Below are 20386 nucleotides of genomic sequence, written 5' to 3'. Positions count from 1 at the left end.
TGTGCCAGATGTTCATGATTGAAGATAAATACCAAAAGTTTTCGCAGGAATTTGCACAATTTCCAATAAGCCATTTATATACTATCCTATATATTTACATAAAATACATACATTCCTACATATGTATGTATGTGACGTGAAATATTTTGACAAGATCGAATCAATTTAATTTCACATTTTATGGAATATGTTTACCATAGATATGGTTTAAAGGAAAAATTGTGTTTAGTTTCTTTTTATGCTGTGTATACTAATATGGACAAAAGGTAGTAAGACTTTGTTCATAATTTTAAAAATCGTAATTTATTGTACAAAATCTATATCGTTCCCCTAAAAGTAATCGCCCTTGGTCCCAATACACCTGTGCCATTGTGTTTTCAAATGGAGTAGACTTTAATGTGCGTAGCGTTTTACGTTTAATGTCTTCAATTGACTCAAAATGGTTTCCCCGGAGCGGTCGTTTCAATTTGCTGAATAGCCAGAAGTCACACGGAGCCAAATCAGGCGAATACGGTGATTTTCGCAAGATATTGGTTGAAAATTTGGAAAATTTGGAAAATTTGAAAGTTTGAAAAAAAAAACTCACGAATAATCATTGCAGTATGCTACGGTGCATTATCGTGGTACAAAAATCAAGAGTTGTCGGCCCATAATTCCGTTCTATTTTATGAAAGCTTCGCGCAAAAGCCACATAACTCTCAAATAGTATTCATTGTTGACAGTTTGGCCGGTCGGAACGAATTCAGAGTGCACCACACCTCGATATTCGAAGAAAACTGTCAACATAACTTTAATTTTTGACCTTTGACATGGTTTTTTCGGCCTATTGATCGTCTGTTTCTGGGTCGTATGCTTAGATCCAAGCCTCATCGTCAGCAATAACACGTTTCATGACATTCTGGTAGTCGGAAAGCATTGTTTTACAGGCATGATTTTGGAACCAATCATGCTTTCACTTTTCTTAGGCCCAACTGATCTTTCAAAATGGTTTTCACTGATCCTTCCGATATTCCAACGAAGTAAAAAATCGAATGATTATGAGAAAATAGTTTTCCAATGTCTAATGTTTTTTGGAAACTCAAATCCATGGTAACCTGAACACATTTTGTATGTGAACATGGAAAGCAGAGCATTACAGAAAAATTTTAATACGATTTTTTTTACATTTGTAATGTTTAAACATATTGTTTTGACAATTTCAATTAAATTCATTCGACAAAAGTATATTTTCCGAATTAATGATCAAATTAAGTCACTAATAGTTTTCCAGTCATTATCCGTAAGTGATTTTCTGAGCATGTTAAACGCTCGGCACAAATGTTTCATTCGTATTGACTTGTATATTATATTCTATTATATTCTATTTCTAATTCTTCTTAAATTAAAATTTTATTTTTAGTAACCTTTTGCAGCAGATAGTTCCCTACCCTACAGTTTTCAATATGATTGTCACAAAGCGCTGGTGTAGATTTTAGAAATAACGCTTATTTATCGATTTTAATTCTGTTGAATGCCTGGAAAATGGATCACACGAAAACATCTTTGAAACTTTGAAACAAATATATTTGTCAGAGTTTAAATCAGTTTTTAAAAAATCAACCATACAAATTTGAAATGTATACAGTTGAAAGAAGCTTAATCGGATTTAAACATACGAGTACACCACGTTCAAGTTTTCATCTCGAAGAAACAAGTTTTCCTTGCCAAAGTCTTTTACTTTTGTATTACCTGGAGATCCGTCTATAATGGGTAAATAAGTACTTCAATAATAAGTAATTATTTTTTGGCGTCTGAGTTGGTGAAACGTTTGTACTTATTTTTTATTTAGAAAATTAGGCCAGCGTGTTGGAAGTCATAAAAGCAAAGCAACAAAATCGTCATGCCTGACGGCTCACTCTAAAAGTCGCTTAATAAATTCATGACGTCTCGGTCATTGCCGTGATAGGGAAGCCAGCAAATCGTTGTTCAGTAGGTTAATGGTCGGTGGGAGATAGTGGAAAGTGGAAGATGTGGGTGTGAAAATCACAGCAACGCAATGACAACTCGCGTGTCAGTCAGCTGACGCATTGCTGTCTTTAACGATGACGTGTTTGCCGTTACTTTTTGGCTTTGTTTTTGTTGCGTGTCGTTTGGCACGCTTTCAAAGTTACGCACTTAATTACAAAAGCAAAAAAGTAAAACGTTTGTTTTGAATATTAGAATGGAAAATCAGAAAATACATACATACATTTACCGTTTCTATTTATATGTACATAGTATGTACTACACTATAAATTGTCTATTCATAGTTTAATGTAAATTTTTGTTAGAAATTTTTATTTCTTTCAATGCTTTCTTTTTTACATTATTATTATTTTTATGTTTTTTTTTTGTTTGTGGAACCCAGTATATACGCGAACTAATCCTTTCATTTATGAGATATCGATATGAAGTTTTACACTTTTCACATCTGTAGTATATAACTGCTCTACAAACTGACCAATCAAACACAAGCCTTTGTATAAACAACTTTCTTGCTTGATCACAAAATTTGACACAGGTCCTTATCTAAGGCATCGCAACAATCTCCAAAGAAATTTTTCAGATCTCCGTTAACTATAGCATATACATATGTATGTATGTAGCTGTCATGCAAATTGATTTTCAACTTTGTTGTTAATTTATTATCCAATTTCCTTCCTCTTAAAATTTCACTTATTGCCTCTTTTGTTTGCGCCGATCAAAGCAATTACTTAAGTTTTGTTGCGATTTTCCTTCCATTTGTTCATGCGAAAATGTTTAATTCATAAGATTGCTTGTTGTTGTTTTTTATTTGCTTATGTTGCAATTGCCATCAATTATACCATTGTCATTGCGGGTGTGTGTTTGTTGTTATATTTGCTTGTTGATTCTCATTTTCAACGTTTCAAAGCGTTTCTATGTCAAGGTCGATAATTGAGAAACAAAGAAAAACAAGCATTACAACAAATGCAAAACACAACTTTGTATAGCAACAAAGTCCGCAGAAACTAGAAGTATCAGCAATTAGAATGCACACACACACACACATGTAAAATATGCGCTTGCATGCAGCACAACTAAAAATAAATAAATATGTGACTTCAATATTAGCTGCAACAACAACGACGGCAACAATGGCATTCTCGTGGCTAAATAATTATCGCAAATGCTGCTTTGTTGTTGTGTTTTTACGCTTATTTGCTATTTACGTTTGTGTGTTTTGTTTTTATTTTTGTTGTAGTACTTGTCGATTTAATAATAGCAAGCGCTATTGAAACAACAATAACAATAGCGCAGCGTCAACCACTTTAAAAGCTAACGCTGATTGCAATCAACAACGACAACAACAATAGTAATGCACTTCTACTTGTTGAGCCATAGCAACATAAATATTTTTATATTCATTTAGCGATATAGCGTTACGAACAGTCCAGACCTTATTTATTTCGAATATTGGCAATAGAATCTTTGGAATTTGTATTCTTTGTGCGTTTGGATGCTTTCGTTGGTATATTCACACAACATACAACCCTATGAATACTTGAATACGTTCATATTTTGTTTGTAAGAGACAAGCATATCTACTTATGTACAGTGGCGGACAAAAGTCTACATACACCCCCTGTTTTCTTCGATGTGAGAGTACAAAAACTTTTTAGAAGAATGTGTTGATACAGTTTTATTCTAATCTTCTTTCTAATAACAACAAACTTAAAAAATCCATTAATTAATATAAAACTACAAATTTATGGAATAAAAACTCAAATATTGTGTTGACAAAAGTCTACATACAGTACAAAAATATCTTAGTTCAGTGCGAAAAACTTTACAAAATGCTAGTTATTAAGACGTTTTAGTATTTAGTTGGGTCCCCATTGGTATCTATAACTGCTTGAAGATGCCGTGGCATTGATTCTGCTAAATTTGTCAACGCTGCAGATGTAATGCTGTTCCAAGGTCCCAATATGCGCTCTTAGAGTATAGCAGAGGTAGAAACTTCGTGCTTTCTAATTCTACGCTCCAAAATCTCCCAGACATGTTCAATAGTATTCATATTTGGACTTTGAGGTGGTGTATTTAATTGCCTTGGAGTATAATAAAGCAACCAGTCCTTAACAATTTGCGCCGTATACATCGGATCGTTATCTTGTTGAAATATCCAACTGGAACCGAGCCCTAAACTATCCACCAAAGGCTTCAAATTATGTTCCAACAGAGACTTATTCTTATAACCGTCCATTTCAACTTCAATAAAGTCCGAATTTCTAACTCCAGAGGCCGCAACAGCTCCCCAAACCATTACGCTGCCGCCACCGAGCTTCACAATTGATACTAACGGGTGATTTTTTTGAGGTTAGGATTTTCATGCATTAGTATTTGACAGATCACGTGGGATTTCAGACATGGTGTCAAAGAGAAAGATGCTCAGTATGCTTTGACATTTCATCATGAATAGACTTACTAACGAGCAACGCTTGCAAATCATTGAATTTTATTACCAAAATCAGTGTTCGGTTCGAAATGTGTTTCGCGCTTTACGTCCGATTTATGGTCTACATAATCGACCAAGTGAGCAAACAATTAATGCGATTGTGACCAAGTTTCGCACTCAGTTTACTTTATTGGACATTAAACCAACCACACGAATGCGTACAGTGCGTACAGAAGAGAATATTGCGTCTGTTTCTGAGAGTGTGGCTGAAGACCGTGAAATGTCGATTCGTCGCCGTTCGCAGCAATTGGGTTTGTGTTATTCGACCACATGGAAGATTTTACGCAAAGATCTTGGTGTAAAACCGTATAAAATACAGCTCGTGCAAGAACTGAAGCCGAACGATCTGCCACAACGTCGAATTTTCAGTGAATGGGCCCTAGAAAAGTTGGCAGAAAATCCGCTTTTTTATCGACAAATTTTGTTCAGCGATGAGGCTCATTTCTGGTTGAATGGCTACGTAAATAAGCAAAATTGCCGCATTTGGGGTGAAGAGCAACCAGAAGCCGTTCAAGAACTGCCCATGCATCCCGAAAAATGCACTGTTTGGTGTGGTTTGTACGCTGGTGGAATCATTGGACCGTATTTTTTCAAAGATGCTGTTGGACGCAACGTTACGGTGAATGGCGATCGCTATCGTTCGATGCTAACAAACTTTTTGTTGCCAAAAATGGAAGAACTGAACTTGGTTGACATGTGGTTTCAACAAGATGGCGCTACATGCCAAACAGCTCGCGATTCTATGGCCATTTTGAGGGAAAACTTCGGACAACAATTCATCTCAAGAAATGGACCCGTAGTTGGCCACCAAGATCATGCGATTTAACGCCTTTAGACTATTTTTTGTGGGGCTACGTCAAGTCTAAAGTCTACAGAAATAAGCCAGCAACTATTCCAGCTTTGGAAGACAACATTTCCGAAGAAATTCGGGCTATTCCGGCCGAAATGCTCGAAAAAGTTGCCCAAAATTGGACTTTCCGAATGGACCACCTAAGACGCAGCCGCGGTCAACATTTAAATGAAATTATCTTCAAAAAGTAAATGTCATGAACCAATCTAACGTTTCAAATAAAGAACCGATGAGATTTTGCAAATTTTATGCGTTTTTTTTTTTTAAAAAGTTATCAAGCTCTTAAAAAATCACCCTTTATGTTCTTCGGTTCAAGCGTGGCGTTAGTTTTCCTTCAAATTTTAGTCCTTTCATCACTACCAAAAAGGATGAATTTAGAATCATCTGTAAATGAAACTTTTTTCCAAAAATCTATTTCCTTTTCTTTGTGTTTTTTGGCGAACTTTAAACGAAGTTTCCGGTTTTTTCAGAAATAAAAGGTTTCTTCTGTGGTGTTCTACTGTGGAATCCGTTATCGTTTAGAGCTTTTTTTATTGTTCTTGGTTGAATACTCATTTGTGACGTACTTACTATGCGTTCGGCTATATTTGGAGCATTTACTTTTGGATTTTGGTCTACTTCGTTGAGAATCAGGCTGACGTCTCTACGAGATTGTTTTTTTGGGCGTCCACTGCGCGGTTTATTTTCGTTGGAACCATTATTTTTAAAGTTTTTTAGAATTGTCTGTACTGTTGCTCGACTCAAGTTTAAAATTTTAGAAATTTCACCATATGATTTTTTTTCTTTTCTTTCTTTTATCACCAAATTTCTTACATCAATTGATATTTCATTTCGCGGAGCCATTATAGCTATTGAAATGTTTAAACCACAACTAAATTCAATAAATATCAAACAATAATCATATTGAAATGAAAGAAAAAGTCTAACGTTACCTTACTGTTAATATTACAATGTAAAAAGTAGGAGATTTGAACTGTATGTAGACTTTTGTCAAAGCAATTTTTGAGTTTTTCTTCCATAAATTTGTTGTTTTATGTTAAATAATGAATTTTTTTAGTTAATTGTTATTATAATAAATATTAGAATAAAACTGTATAAATACATTTTTCTAAAAACTTTTTGTACTCTCATATCAATGGAAATAGGGGGTGTATGTAGACTTTTGTCCGCCACTGTATATCTCTTCATTTAGACATAGCGGAAGCTTGCTTTTAAAGACGAATATATTTCAGTATCCAAGGATATCTCACTCCATACAATTTTTATCGTTACTATAAGGGACTCCCATCGAATTGACGGTCTGACTCATAAAACTTGAGGGGCACCCAGTTTCATTGTATTAAAGTCAGGAGAATACTATAAGGTGGCCACAAATTCAGATTTTGAGCTGTAATCCAAGATTTTATTATCCTTGCGATTAGAGCGTTATTCTATTGTTATGTCCAAAGAATGGGTCCAAAAATATTGGAAAAATGAGAAAATGCAGACTCTAGTGTTTGTACAATAGGGTGCTTCAAAATTTTTTTTTTCAACTCTTACCCCCTCAAATGTTAGTGATTGACGAATAAAAAATCCTCCCACAAGCCAGGCGCTGTAGCTTAACTCTTAGGGGTCGCTATTATTTTTGTAGGTTCTCACACATTTAACGTAAGAATTTTCGTTTTTTCATTAAAACTAAAATTTCACCAACTAATTTTCGTTTCTCAGAAATAACCAACATACTGATCTCCAGGTGAAACATTTTTTTATTTTATAAATATCGATTTTTACAAATAAATATTTTCAACGTATGCCCATTGGACGCAAGTTCATTTACATTCACACTTCACATATGTATGTATATTTGCAGGTTATGATTTTTAAATTCTCATTTTGCTAACCATAAGCAACGCCACTGAAGGTCAGCCTCCTGAATTAAACGCTTTGTCGTTGTTTGTTTTTCTCATTTTCTAGTTAATAGCTTTGTTATACACCCCTCTCCCGGAGGTGAGCTAGCCAGCGACTACAGCTACAACTACACTTTGACCACACAAGCGAACACGTCTGTGATGTCATAATTTCTGTGCTTAACGATTGCGAAACGTGCTTTAGTCGTTTGCTTTTGTTTTAGTTGTTGGAGTTTTTGTATTCACTATATTATTATTATTGCTTAATATGCTTCTCTCATTTTTATTGCTTACTGGGCTCATATTACACACCAATTATACCCGTAGGACCGTCTTACCGTCTAGTAGCAGCTTTGAGGTTATGTTGTCGAAGGAACAAAAAGGGGCACGTCTGCACTCGTGCGACTTGAACTCTGCTTATTAGCGAAGTAATTAACCGCAAAGCGTTCAGAAAATAGTTTGCATATTTCACATGAGCATATGCAAATCATAAAGCAATATTTACATAGTATTTGTACATATGTATTGTGTATATTGGTATCCATTGTGCGCTTATTTAGGCGCGTCTGTAAGTCATAAATGCTGATCCACACATATTTACACATTTTATATTGCTCTCGACGTCGTGTTGACTGACTGACTTGCTTATTATAATTTTATTAATATACAAACCCGCATGCATTGCATATTTTTATTTTTTATTTTCTCGCTCAGCTCTTTTCCAAGGTTGTTTTTTTCGCAGTTGTTTTGTTGTTTTCGCTGTCAAGTTCAATGTCAGATCATTGCTGAGAATATGAATGCGCTCCACGTGTTGGGATTTTCGTATGACTCAGTGTTGCCAGAGGTGTTGTAATAATGTTTACATTGACACTCCTTACATGATGTGTAACGAACATCACATAACGGGAAAAACTAGGTATTTTTTCGGCGAATAATGATGAGCTTTAACTATAGTTTTAATGTGACATTCATTTCTATTAATTGTCATATTTGTTTGTTGTAATAGTTCCGTAGTCAATGAAATATTTTTATGTCCCGGACGTATGAGTCAGCGTTCCAAAGGTGTTGTATTAATGATTGTATTGAATTTGTTCTCCAACGAAGATCTTATTATACCTGTTTTTCGAGGAAAAATAATGAGTTGGAAATGAGTTAATTATAATATTTTCCATAGTCAATGAAATATGTCCTTAACTTTCTATTTGCGTAGAGAGTAGCCCATCTTAGTTATGACAAATGTATGGGTTTTCCTGCTTTTTTCAGATAGTAAGAACCACAAAGCTTTCTTCGAAATTATTACAACTGACTTCTATTCGCTATAATCACATTTGCAGTAGTACAAGGTGCGTTCCAAAGTAAATAGGACTTAAAAAAAAAAAACAGAGCAAACGGATTTCGGCAAAATCTATTTGCCGAAATCTAAAATAGTCTCCTTCTGCTTCAATACAGCTTTTTGCACGGTCCAAAAGCATGTCGAACGAGTGTTTTAGCTCGTTGGCCGGTATGACCGCTAGTATGCCGGTGCAAACGTTTTGAATGGCTCCTACGTCTGCTAGCGTGTCCTTCGAGTGTTAGATTCTGAGCAATTTTTGGGCGTCAGTCAATTTGTGCGGAACAAACCGTGCACACACCTTTCGTAAGCCCAAATGTTCGGTCAAAATGCGATAAATCGATGTTTTGGAGATGTTCAATTTCATTTCCATGAATTTCAATGATGATTTCGGCTGATTTTTGATGAATTCACGCACAGTTTCGATGGAATTTCCGGTGATCAAGGATTTTGATTAGCCCACATGTAGATCGTTATTTTGTTCGTTACCACTTTGAAAACGTTGAAACCACTCGTGGACTCTGCTACGGGATAGGCAATCATCGCCATAAACTTGTTTCATCAATTGAAACGTTTCGATAATAGTTTTACCAATTCTAAAACAAAATTTAATGTTGTCTCTTTGTTCGAAGCTCATAATGGTAATAAGAAATTTCGTAACCCGACGTTCTCCATAGCCCGAACTCTTGAATAGCACTTAGAAATTAAATTTCATACAAATTACCTTCCATAACTAGAACTTCCTTAACTCAAAGTTCTCCATAACCCAAAGTCGTGAATTGGCAATAAAAGTTAAATTTCATACAAATTTCCTTCCATAATTCGAACTTTTAAATAGGCACGTGATCCTCGTATTTTTCGGAGAAATCCCACTTTGTAAACAGCTGCTCACGTAGAAGTGCCCGCGCTTATTTATCCTTTCAAATGTTACTATTATAGATTACATTGAAGTGGACAATAAGATTTGCTCAGTCAGATTTTCAGCAGATGATATATGTAGATGGTGTTTCGAGTTAGGAAAGTTCAACTGTATATTGTTAGAACGATGAATTTTAAAGATTTCTTTATTAGAATCCGGATTTAGGTTGGATGTAAATATGAGATATTCTATATAATCAATATTTCAAAACTTCGCGACTAAGGAGCAATCTAAGTCTCTATTATTGAGTTGAAGAGTTATTTTACAATATTTTTCGATATTATTTCAAATCTGCAGTAATCCTCTATATAATTTGGGAAAAGTTCTCTGTTGCTACAAGAAAATTGAAAAGGTCCCAATTTTTTAGCTTGCATAAGCATAGAAAGTTGTTGGTAATGCCTTCAATAACTGATTGGAGAATAAAGGAACATGAGCTCCTAGTCTTAATTGAAAGTTAAGAGCAGCAATGGTTCGTGAAGAACCAACTTATAAAATTATTTTAAAAAAATCAAGCAGTTAGCTCGAGATAAGGTGAAACTATTCCAAAGCCTTTCAAAAATTGAAATTTAAGCGTGGAAGAAAGTATTTGCTAAAAGCAATCTGGGATAGTTCGTCCATCCGAGACTTATCTGCGAACAAATATTTTTTGGACTTTCCCTTTTATGTCTAAGAACAAAGGTTTTCTAAAGTTTCTATTGTTGTAGCAATAATTAATTATTTTCCGTCTTTTGTGCCTTGAACGGTTGTATTTTGTGACTTCACTTCTTCTTGTGTTTTTAATGTCTGTTTTATATATTTACTTCTGTTTGTACATATACATATACATACATAGGTGGAAGCTTACTTAATCACAAACCTATGTTAGAATTTGTTTACATACTTACATATTTTTCCGTTAAAATGCGCAGATATTTAATACGATTTTTATAGGGCACAAGCCAAGTCTCCCGTAGACTACGAAAAGCATGCTACACATACACAGACACACCTATATACGAGTACGAATAAATGTGTTTCAATGCTATCAGATTGCGTGATAATACGAGCGCGTGTGATTTTTTTTCAGTCTTAGAGCGTTTAGAAAATCAATAACAACCCCTTGAAGCTTTCGCTGGTCTGGCAATGTCATGTAATGGCATCTTCACTGTCAACCCACATATAAATACTATATATGGCATATACATATCTGTATGTGCATATAATCGTATATTAAAGATCCACAAGGGTTAAATTAACAACGAATATTTCTATAAACTTGTATTCAAGCTGTGCATAAATATTTCTGTTGGAAAAAAGTTTATCAAAAAAATATAACATAACTATAACATATATAAAATGTTTTTTTTTGTTGTTTTTTGTTTCATTTTTTTAATAAATTAGTAAGATTCGCTCGTGCGTGCTGTCATTTAATGCACGCTGTTTCTCTAATTCTCTGTCTCATCACTATGCTGGACATGCTCGCTTTGCGGCGTTTCATGATGTTGGAAATTTAAAAGGAAGTTTACTCTGGTTTTGGCTGAATTCAATATCTTATTTATAACAGACTATTTTAGTGGAATCTTAAATCGAAGCTGTATATAGAACGTATTAATGCAGTAATAATTCATAAGATAAAATGCTAGGAAATTTGTAGAAGACAACCTAGATCATTAAATGCTGGATCTACGTTAGGTTTTAAGATAAAAAATTGAAATTGAATATGTCGAAATTGAATTGCTTTTAATTATATTTATGTCCTTTGAATTATGTTACACAGTATATGTAGTGTTATGTGCTTATTTTTTTGTGAGGAACATTATAACAACCGATCGTTAAGTAGTCATATGAAATAAACCTTAAAACGTTGCCTAAAATTAGGCGCTTTGCTTAATAATAATAACTAGCTTTTATTTTAAGTCGCACAAATATTATGGTAATATGAAAACTTTTCTAGTATGTGCCTAAGTTATAAGTAAAAATTGTGTGTTTTTCTTTGTCGGTTTTTACTCCGGCAACTTTAAAAATATTACTTTTTGAAATCGCCCGTTTCCCACATCATTTTACAGGGCTTTATAACAGCCGATATCAAAATAAGACGTAGGACGTATCTCAGGATCTACTCGATCGATTTCGACCAAATCTGAAAGATAATATTATCCCGACATTTTTATATTACAGTGTAAAAATGGGCGTAATTGGACTATAACCACATTTACTTCCCGTACAACAAAAATTTAAATTCCATTTATTTCCTTCACTTTCTAGTATACAAATCAAGCGCCGGATAAAACTTCGCACCAATAGTGCCTTTGAGGTGTGTCCGCTTATGAGAAAAAATTTCCCAAGTCGCGTCAAATCTATTCAAACTCCCAGATACCGGTTATGTGAATTTCAGTACCTATTGCGAACTCCTTACCAAAAATATGGGTCTATCGTTCAGATATACTTCTGAAATTCGGAAACGATTTTCCGGCTTTGATCTCTGAAAATTGCGAGAGTACAAATTGTTACACCCGAGCTTAACTCTTCCTTACACGTTCACTATTCTTTATTATTTGTTTACTTTTTCTGCTTGTAGTGGAATGAATGGCTTTCACTTTTGCTTTTCATAATATTTTACTTTCAAACATTATACTTTCCACATCAATAAGAAAATTAATTATAGCCTATAATTAGGCGTTTTGTTGAATAATAATATATTAGCGAAGTTGCATACCCCTCTGTATTTTTAATTTAAAAATTAATGCATAACGAAAAATATTAGATTTTTAAAGGTATATGACATTCATTTTAGCCAGCTATACTTTTTTTTATTTATGCTCAATTTTTAATTAAATTTTTAAGTGCTTGAATAATTAATGTTTATATTATATAATATATATAAATATGTTTAAAACAAAAGCAGGAAAGGAATTAATTAATTATTTAAAGCTTTAATTAAGTTTTAAAATCTAACAGTAATGCCTGCTAACTGTATTTAAAGATAAAAAAATGGAATTTGAAGACTTCGAAACAATTTTATGAAGTAATTAAGCGCTAGTGTTGAAAAATGTTTCTAATATACATATTTGCCTTTTTAAAGCATTTTTGTAAGTTCTTCGAATTTATTTAGAATAAATAAATAGAATTTTTATAAGTTCTTTAAAGTATTTTCAGTGATAATAAACAATGCAAAACGTACTTTGCCCCAGCTATGCAATTAAAATTATTATCAAATTTAAACGCTTCGGAATTCGGCAGCAAAGGCATCCCAATAATGCCATTCAAATTAGATTTGTTATATTAATATACTCACGTAAATACATATGTACTTATGTATCACAAATGAAGAACCAAAATTATGATGTTTTCCATTGGCTTTGCAACCCAGGTATTTGATAGTTCGGTCTGTTTGCTATGCATTTCGTGTATACTGATGTAATCAAACTTCCAAATACATACTTATGTATGTACTCATGCAGTTAGGATGCATATGGAACATATGTTTGTGTCATACAAATTAACATACCGAAACGCAGTTATGCAAATTTATCACAATCTATGTACTTTGCTATGCATGTGTGTGTGTATGTATTTATAACTAATGATGCTGCATCAATCAATAGAAATGCCATAAATATTTATAAGCGCATAACAAATACACACATATGTGCATATGTATAAGTATGCATGCGCTCATGTATTTGCTACATTTTCATTTGCAACAGTATTTTTGTTATGCTTATGTATGTATGTATATAATTTTGTGAATTTCTAAGCGTTGGCGCATTGCTCCCAATCAATTGCTCTCTATGGGCCAAATTATGTACCTTAATATATACATATATACAGTTAATGTACATACATACATATGTATGCATGTAAGCTCTCAATGTTGCTTCGCATATTTTCCATTTTCATTTCCAAAAATTTTCCACCACAACAATCATTTGTGCGCGTTCGAGATGGCTTATGTAAGCTTATATGAGTGAGTGCGTGCGTGCGTTGTCCTGGTCTGGTCTGGTCTGGTCTCGCAGCAGTAATTCAGAGGATTTTGCTTGACATTTGTGCTTGGTCGCTCATTTATTTCCATTCGTTTATTGCTAATTTATTTGTCTCATGTCTGGCGGCCCACACGCATAAATATAAATACATTTGAATGTTGTGTGTTTGAGGTCCTCGAATAATGCGTAATTATTCCAAATTGAGCAAATTAAATGTTTCGAGCGAGTTTAATGAAATTTAATTTTGCCGATAGTAGTTAAATTTCGAAGAATTCTTATGTGTTGCTTTCGTTGCTCAATATTTTAAATTTATTTAATAATAGAATATTTCGCTTCTTAACTGCAACTCTCAAAATAAACGTTTCTATAGGCTTCATATGCCTTTATTACTTGTTATTTCTTTATTATATTTTCAAGTTTTTTAGTATTATTATTTTTATTATTTTCCATTAATTTATTATATTTTTTAAATATTAAAATTTGTTTTTGTATTTTTTTATTATTAATTTAGTTTTACTAATGTTTTTTATTTTGTATTTTTCCCTATTACGAATTCCCCAGGCCAGAATTATGAAAATAATATAAAAGTAATAAACAAATAATTAAAACAATTTAAATAAATATAAAATAGCCGAATATTTGCTACATTTTCAGAGACCACTGAACTGTTTTTTATAATCATCGTTTTCATGCTTCACATTTTCGTATTAATTTTTTAATTGCTTTGAATAAAATAAATATTCATTAAAATCTATACAATTTACATACATATATAAATGGTTAATTTGTTTCATCCTATTATACAGCCTTGTGAGCTTTGGCCTTCTGCACATGTATCCTTCAGACTTTTCGGTTTGTGGCTTCTTTCCATTTTTTTTTTATGTCAAACTTCTTTATATCTTCCCATAGTTCGTCAAATCGTGGTCTTCTCCTTACTTTAGTGGTGCATGCTGTGGCATCTACTAGTTTCCTCTGTGCTCTCTCTTTGCCATACTCATTAGTGACAGTCATTTTAGTTGCTGCGCTTTGATAAAGCGTATAACATTTTTAGCCTTTATAAATTGGTCTAGCCCATGATTCTACCTTATGTGCTATCGTAATTATCTTTTACTGGTCCAAAGGCTTCGTTTAGTATAAATTGGTCGAATAATGGCTTTGTATAGGGACAGTTTACATAGCCTATTGAGTTTTGATTCTAACAGTTTATAACCTATTAGCGAGTTGTATTCTCTCTTCATTGTGCGCTGAGTGAAAAAAATCCAGCTTTTTATCGAGTCGATCAAGAACGCATTTCATAATCAAGATGTCCACCAAAATTATTTGAACGGACTAGCAAGCGATGTCGAGCTCTCTTGCCATCTTTCCAACACTTGCCTGACAATTTTCAAGCATCACATCCTTCACATTTTTAATATTTTAATCAGTTGAAAAGCTCGAAGGAAATACATGTATTCAACGATCTCTCGATCGTTTTTGAAGGCTTTGTACCACTCGTAGGTTTGTGTTTTTGATAAAACTTAATCAGCGTAATCCTTTTCCATCATTTGCAACGATTATGCAGACGAAATTTGGTTAGAAATTCAAAATTTGAGACAAATTCTTTGTACGTTTTTTTATCCATTGTAGAAATGGCAACGCGCTATTGAAATGTATTGACTTAAGAAGTGAATATAACTCCGTTGCTAATTCCTATTTGATTCTCAAAATTTTAGAGAGTTAACTGCATTTTCGTTGGCAACATTGTTAAAAATAGCCAATGTTAATCTATTGTGAATGAAAATCAAGCAATACTGACAGCTGTTTTTCAAATTTTCAATAATAAAACAAGAAGTTTTCTTATGATGTTGTGTTACGATGCAGTTTTAAAAATAACGTGTTCATATGTTTTTGTAAAAATTGGTCCGCTAACAACCGCAATCTTCTATCCATTTTCATTGAAAATATTAAAAAAATTACAATCAGCTGTTTACGAGAATTTCAAACTCACATATGTAGCTGTCCTGTGTCACCTTTAAATTTGGATCTGATTAAGTGCGCAGTTAATCCGGATTAACGCTGCAGTCTGTCAAGGCTATAAACAAACTGGTTAACAGATCGCGATTATATTTGGCATATTAATTAAGGACAGTCCTACCAACTGAGGATTTTTTTGAAATATCATTTACCCGGAGAATTTAATTTCCCCAATTTGCGGGTGCCTTTTTGTTGCTATATAAGACATGCAATTCTGAAATTTTTTTTAACTTTAATTGTTGGTGATGAAATTATCTTAATATATAGTTTTTGAATTTTTATGAATTTAAAATTTTATATGAATATATACATATACATACATGTAGATATATGGAAATATAAATAGTAAGTATAATATTAGTGCTTTGCTACATATATTTCTTTTTTTGTGTCGAAGTTAAATTTTATGCAATATAACTTTTTCAAGCAAAATATTTTTTATATTTTTTTAATATTGTTCTCTTTTATATTTCTATTCTTTTTATAATTTATTTAGTTTTTTTTTATATTGATAATTTCGTTTTTGATATAAATAATACATACACGTCTGTATATATGTATATATTTTTTCGTTGTATTAAATAATTTTGTGCAATAATATATTCTTTTTTCATTGTAAATATAAATTTTACCACATTTTTCTTCCCTCACACTTGCATATGTCCTTTCATCATACTCGCATTTGCTTCTCTGCGCTTGTTAATCTGTCTTCATATCTTAATATTTATTCATATAAAATATTTTATTCGTATTACTACCTTTCATAAATCACATCCATGAAAACATGCATATATTTCCTAAAAGTTATTTTATACCTTATTTATTTATGTTCACCCTTTCTGTTTCTTTCTTTTACAGACTACTTTGCAATTACTCGTACTTCTCGTAAAAACGCTTTAAAAATATTCCAAATGAATGAAATGAAGATGAAAAACAGTTGAAATCAATTCCGCATAACTCGATCATATTGTGCTAAATAAATTTGAATGTGCAGGAAAAATTGTTGCAAATTCACATACACATACACACGCATGCCAAACATCGACAGAAAGAATTGTTAATTGCGTTCAAATTAATAAAAATAAATTAATTGAAAAAAGTAGAAATTTTCGTGTTTAAAGTAACAAACAGGACTTGTTTATTAAAGCAGCGTTGTTGCTTCATTTGCCGGCAAAGTCAAATCGTCATCATCAGCAGTCAAGCTCATCAATATCCTCCGAACGAACGACCGAGATTAATACACACTTACTGATAATCACCAAAATTTAGTTGAAGAGAAGGATGGAAAGAGTGAGCGCGTGTTAGCTTGAGAAAAGCGAGCGAATAACAGCCTTGACCTTGTACTGTTAAACGGCAAACAAACAGAGAACGCAAATAATGATCTACAGCTAATAAAGATATCTCGAAAACTTTTTCTTTTTCAAAATATACAAATAGCGGTCGATTTTGGGATATTCAAAAGCTTGTATGTAGCTCAAATATTACTGATCATCACAGCTTAACTTTTATCTGAAAATAAGGACAGTACTAGTTCTCGCTCAGACCCATTACAACTTGAAGAATACACTTTCTTTGTCTTTTAGCATATTCAAATACGAAGATTTCCAACAACAAATAAATTAAAAACGTTATTTTTGAACTTTTCAGCGAGAGATATGCCACTTTCCAAAACTAGTTACAAAAAAAAACATCGAAATTAAAGCTGTGTGCGCTTTTCATACTTGTGACTGCTAAATTAGTATTTAGACTTATTAAAAAAATAGTTTTTATACTCGCCTAAGCGCTGGGAATCATGCGACACACGATTGCTACTCTTTCATCTAACTCGAAACAGCTTACATAGCTTAATGACTGCTGTTGTTGTTGTTATTACGCTGCAACAGAAAATTTCATTAACAATGTTCTATCTTTTTTATTTTAATTTTAATTTTTTGTTGTTGTAAGCATATAACCTCTAAATGTGTGTTTTACTTTCTACTCTCATTAGCATTAGCCAGCGAAGCAGATCCTCAATATCACCACCACCAATCACTCGATTCCATATAATAGCAAAAATATAACACCTGCGCACACACACACATACCCACATATACGCATAATTGAGTTCACACATCAAAAAAATTGAGGAAATAATACACGTACATACAAAAACAATTATATCGTAAGGAAAATGAAATGAAGTGAAACAAAAAAAATTAGTTTTAAAAGTGTAATAAGTAAAAAGTTAGAAAAAAGTACAAATTACAACGATAAGATCATCAAAACAACAACAATATAAGAAATCAGCACATTACACCGTAGAGCGTGCCACAAGCGTTCGTCAGCGATCGGTGATCATATGATCAGCAACGAAAACATCCGAGCTGTGGTTCAACAATACAGCCTTGTGAGAGCAAAAGAAAGCGTGTGAGCGTCATTTCCACCAGTCCAACGCGAGCGTCTATGGGCAAACTCTGCAACACCACCACCCACCAAAAAACACCACAACTTCGTCTGGCCCTGAGCACTTTCCGAGCACATCTGTGCGCACACTATCAACTGGATCCTCTGCGCAAAAATTAACCAGCAGCCGAGACACCGTGTTATCCTATTCCTCGTCAGGTGCATCCTAGCGCTGTGTGCCGCTTTACAACAACAACAACAATAATAACTGGAGCGCTTTGCTTTTTGTCGCCACGCTGTGTGCTCGCCGACAACATTATTGTCTTCTTGGTGGTGTTGGTGGCGGTGTGCCGTCGGTATTGTCGTTGGTGTTGATTGTCGTAGACGGTGCAGGTATTGGCAAGTTGGCAGGCAGTTCACAACGTGAGTGGTTAATTGAGGACAGGCACCGTAGACTGACACGCGCCCATCGCTGTACCAACGCACCCGTACGCCCGCACGCCCAATAGTCCAACAGCCCGCTCGTACAACTCACACACACACACTCTCATCTAAAACGCATTGTAACGTAATCAATATAATATAAAATAGAAAACAAAATTAACCGTAAAAAGCATCAAAATCATCATAATAACAACCATAACAATTACTGCCCATTGGCTGCCTAGCTGATTGGTTGGCTGTGCGACGGCCGCCAACGACTACAACATTGCAGCGCTCGAAAGTAACGCAATATGGCAACACCGCAAGTAAAGGATTTGGTGTTGCGTTCTCCTGCTGGCTCCTCCGAAGTCATCACCTTCGTTTGGCCCCTACAAGTTGGCAGCGGCCAGGACAAGCACGACAATGGCATCGATATTATCGACACTATCAAATTCGTGTGCGAAGAATTGCCGAGCATCTCATCCGCATTCGAAGAGATTAATCTCAATCAAATTGACACTGCCTGCTACAAGACTATGACAAATCTTGTCGATCGATTCAACAAGGCTGTTGACAGTATTGTTGCATTGGTGAGTAGTGCAAACATTTACATACGTATTTATGGTTTGTAGAGACTTTACAACATATATTTAATTACAACGCGCTTCTCGTCAAAACTTAGTTTAGATCTGAAAACTCCTTATATCTACTATATATAACTTCCTATTGGTATATAATGTTTGAGTTTGTTCATTGGAATCGAATAACGAGGAGAATAACTACAAAAGATATAGTACTTACAGTTAGTAAGTCAGAAGTCGTAAAATGTTAGGTTAAGTACTTCCACCCGGAATAACTATTACAGCTACCTTAGCTTGAGACTTCGGTGTCATATTTGTATTTTATAACTTTTACGATTAGCCTTATACCGAGAAAAGCTCAAATAGAACTATTTTCACTTCATTGGGAGGTTTTTGAAAATAAAATTGGTTAGGTCCGAATTTTTCCTGAATATTTTTTTTGCTTAACAATCTAAATACTTTATAATATAAAATGTAATCACTCCCAAACTCGATATAAAAAGTCGTTTACTCTCTAAGATAAATAGGGTACCAAGAACTATTTCTAATAATTTTTTATGTTTGCTACAAATATTTGATAGTAAATTACATTTACATAGTTTATATTTAAAAAGTTAGGTTAAATCCGATTGTTTTGTAGTTTTTAGATAGTTCTAAAATTACCACAGTAACATTTTCCCGTTACTTAGAAACCAATGGTTGTAAAATATAATATAATTGCTCAGTTCAATAAAAAAAAGTAAGGTCCAGTTGTTTATAGCAGTTTAATACTTACTGTGAAACTAAAACTAATACTTAATCTATCTCTTTCTCTCTTTCTGCTACACAGGAAAAAGGAACTTCACTGCCCGCTGAGCGTCTTAACAAATTCGCTCATCCCAGCTTACTCAGACATATACTGCAATTAGTTTATAATGCTGCCGTACTCGATCCGGATAAACTCAACAATTACGAACCATTCTCGCCCGAAGTCTATGGCGAAACCTCATACGAACTCGTCCAACAGATGATCAAGCATGTGAATGTGACAAACGATGACACATTCATTGATCTCGGCTCCGGTGTGGGCCAGGTGGTATTACAAATGGCAGGCTCATTTCCGCTCAAAGCATGCGTGGGCATTGAAAAAGCCGATACGCCCGCACGTTATGCCGAACGTATGGATATGTTTTTTCGTCAATTTATGGCGTGGTTCGGCAAACGCTATTGCGATTACAAGTTGATAAAAGGTGATTTTTTGGTAGATGAACATCGTGAGAAAATTACCTCTTCGTCGTTGGTGTTCGTAAATAACTTCGCATTTGGTCCGAATGTGGATCATCAGTTGAAGGAACGTTTCGCCGATTTACGTGACGGTGCACGCATTGTGTCTTCGAAATCGTTTTGTCCGCTGAATTTCCGCATTACCGATAGGTAAGTGTTAAAACTCGTTTCTTAGTATTTTAAGTAAAAACTTCTGGCTGTTTGAAAGTGAGAGGTTAAAGCACAAGAAGTAGCAATAATTTTTAAGCTTTGGCACTAGTTCTTAGAGGTCATTGATCTGTTGTA

At 33.9% G+C, this 20386-nt stretch overlaps 1 protein-coding gene across 3 annotated transcripts in view; it reads left to right on the top strand.

The window, feature by feature from the left end:
• Positions 1-20386, top strand: part of LOC105228542 (histone-lysine N-methyltransferase, H3 lysine-79 specific) — a 121110-nt gene that overhangs the window by 82716 nt on the left and 18008 nt on the right. For 2 of the 3 annotated variants that reach the window (XM_049449085.1, XM_011208420.3), the window contains exons 2-3: positions 17440-18847; positions 19668-20251. The exons of the other annotated variant lie outside the window; for it this stretch is intronic. In XM_049449085.1, the coding sequence (XP_049305042.1) occupies positions 18569-18847; positions 19668-20251 (863 nt within the window). In that variant the 5' untranslated portion in view covers positions 17440-18568. The remainder of the gene's footprint in view (positions 1-17439; positions 18848-19667; positions 20252-20386) is intronic. 3 annotated transcript variants of the gene reach the window in all.

Source organism: Bactrocera dorsalis, chromosome 2, assembly GCF_023373825.1.
Source record: "Bactrocera dorsalis isolate Fly_Bdor chromosome 2, ASM2337382v1, whole genome shotgun sequence".
Taxonomy (NCBI): Eukaryota; Metazoa; Arthropoda; class Insecta; order Diptera; family Tephritidae; genus Bactrocera; species Bactrocera dorsalis.
Note: the sequence above shows the minus strand (reverse complement) of the source record. Positions and strands in the feature narration are given on the sequence as shown.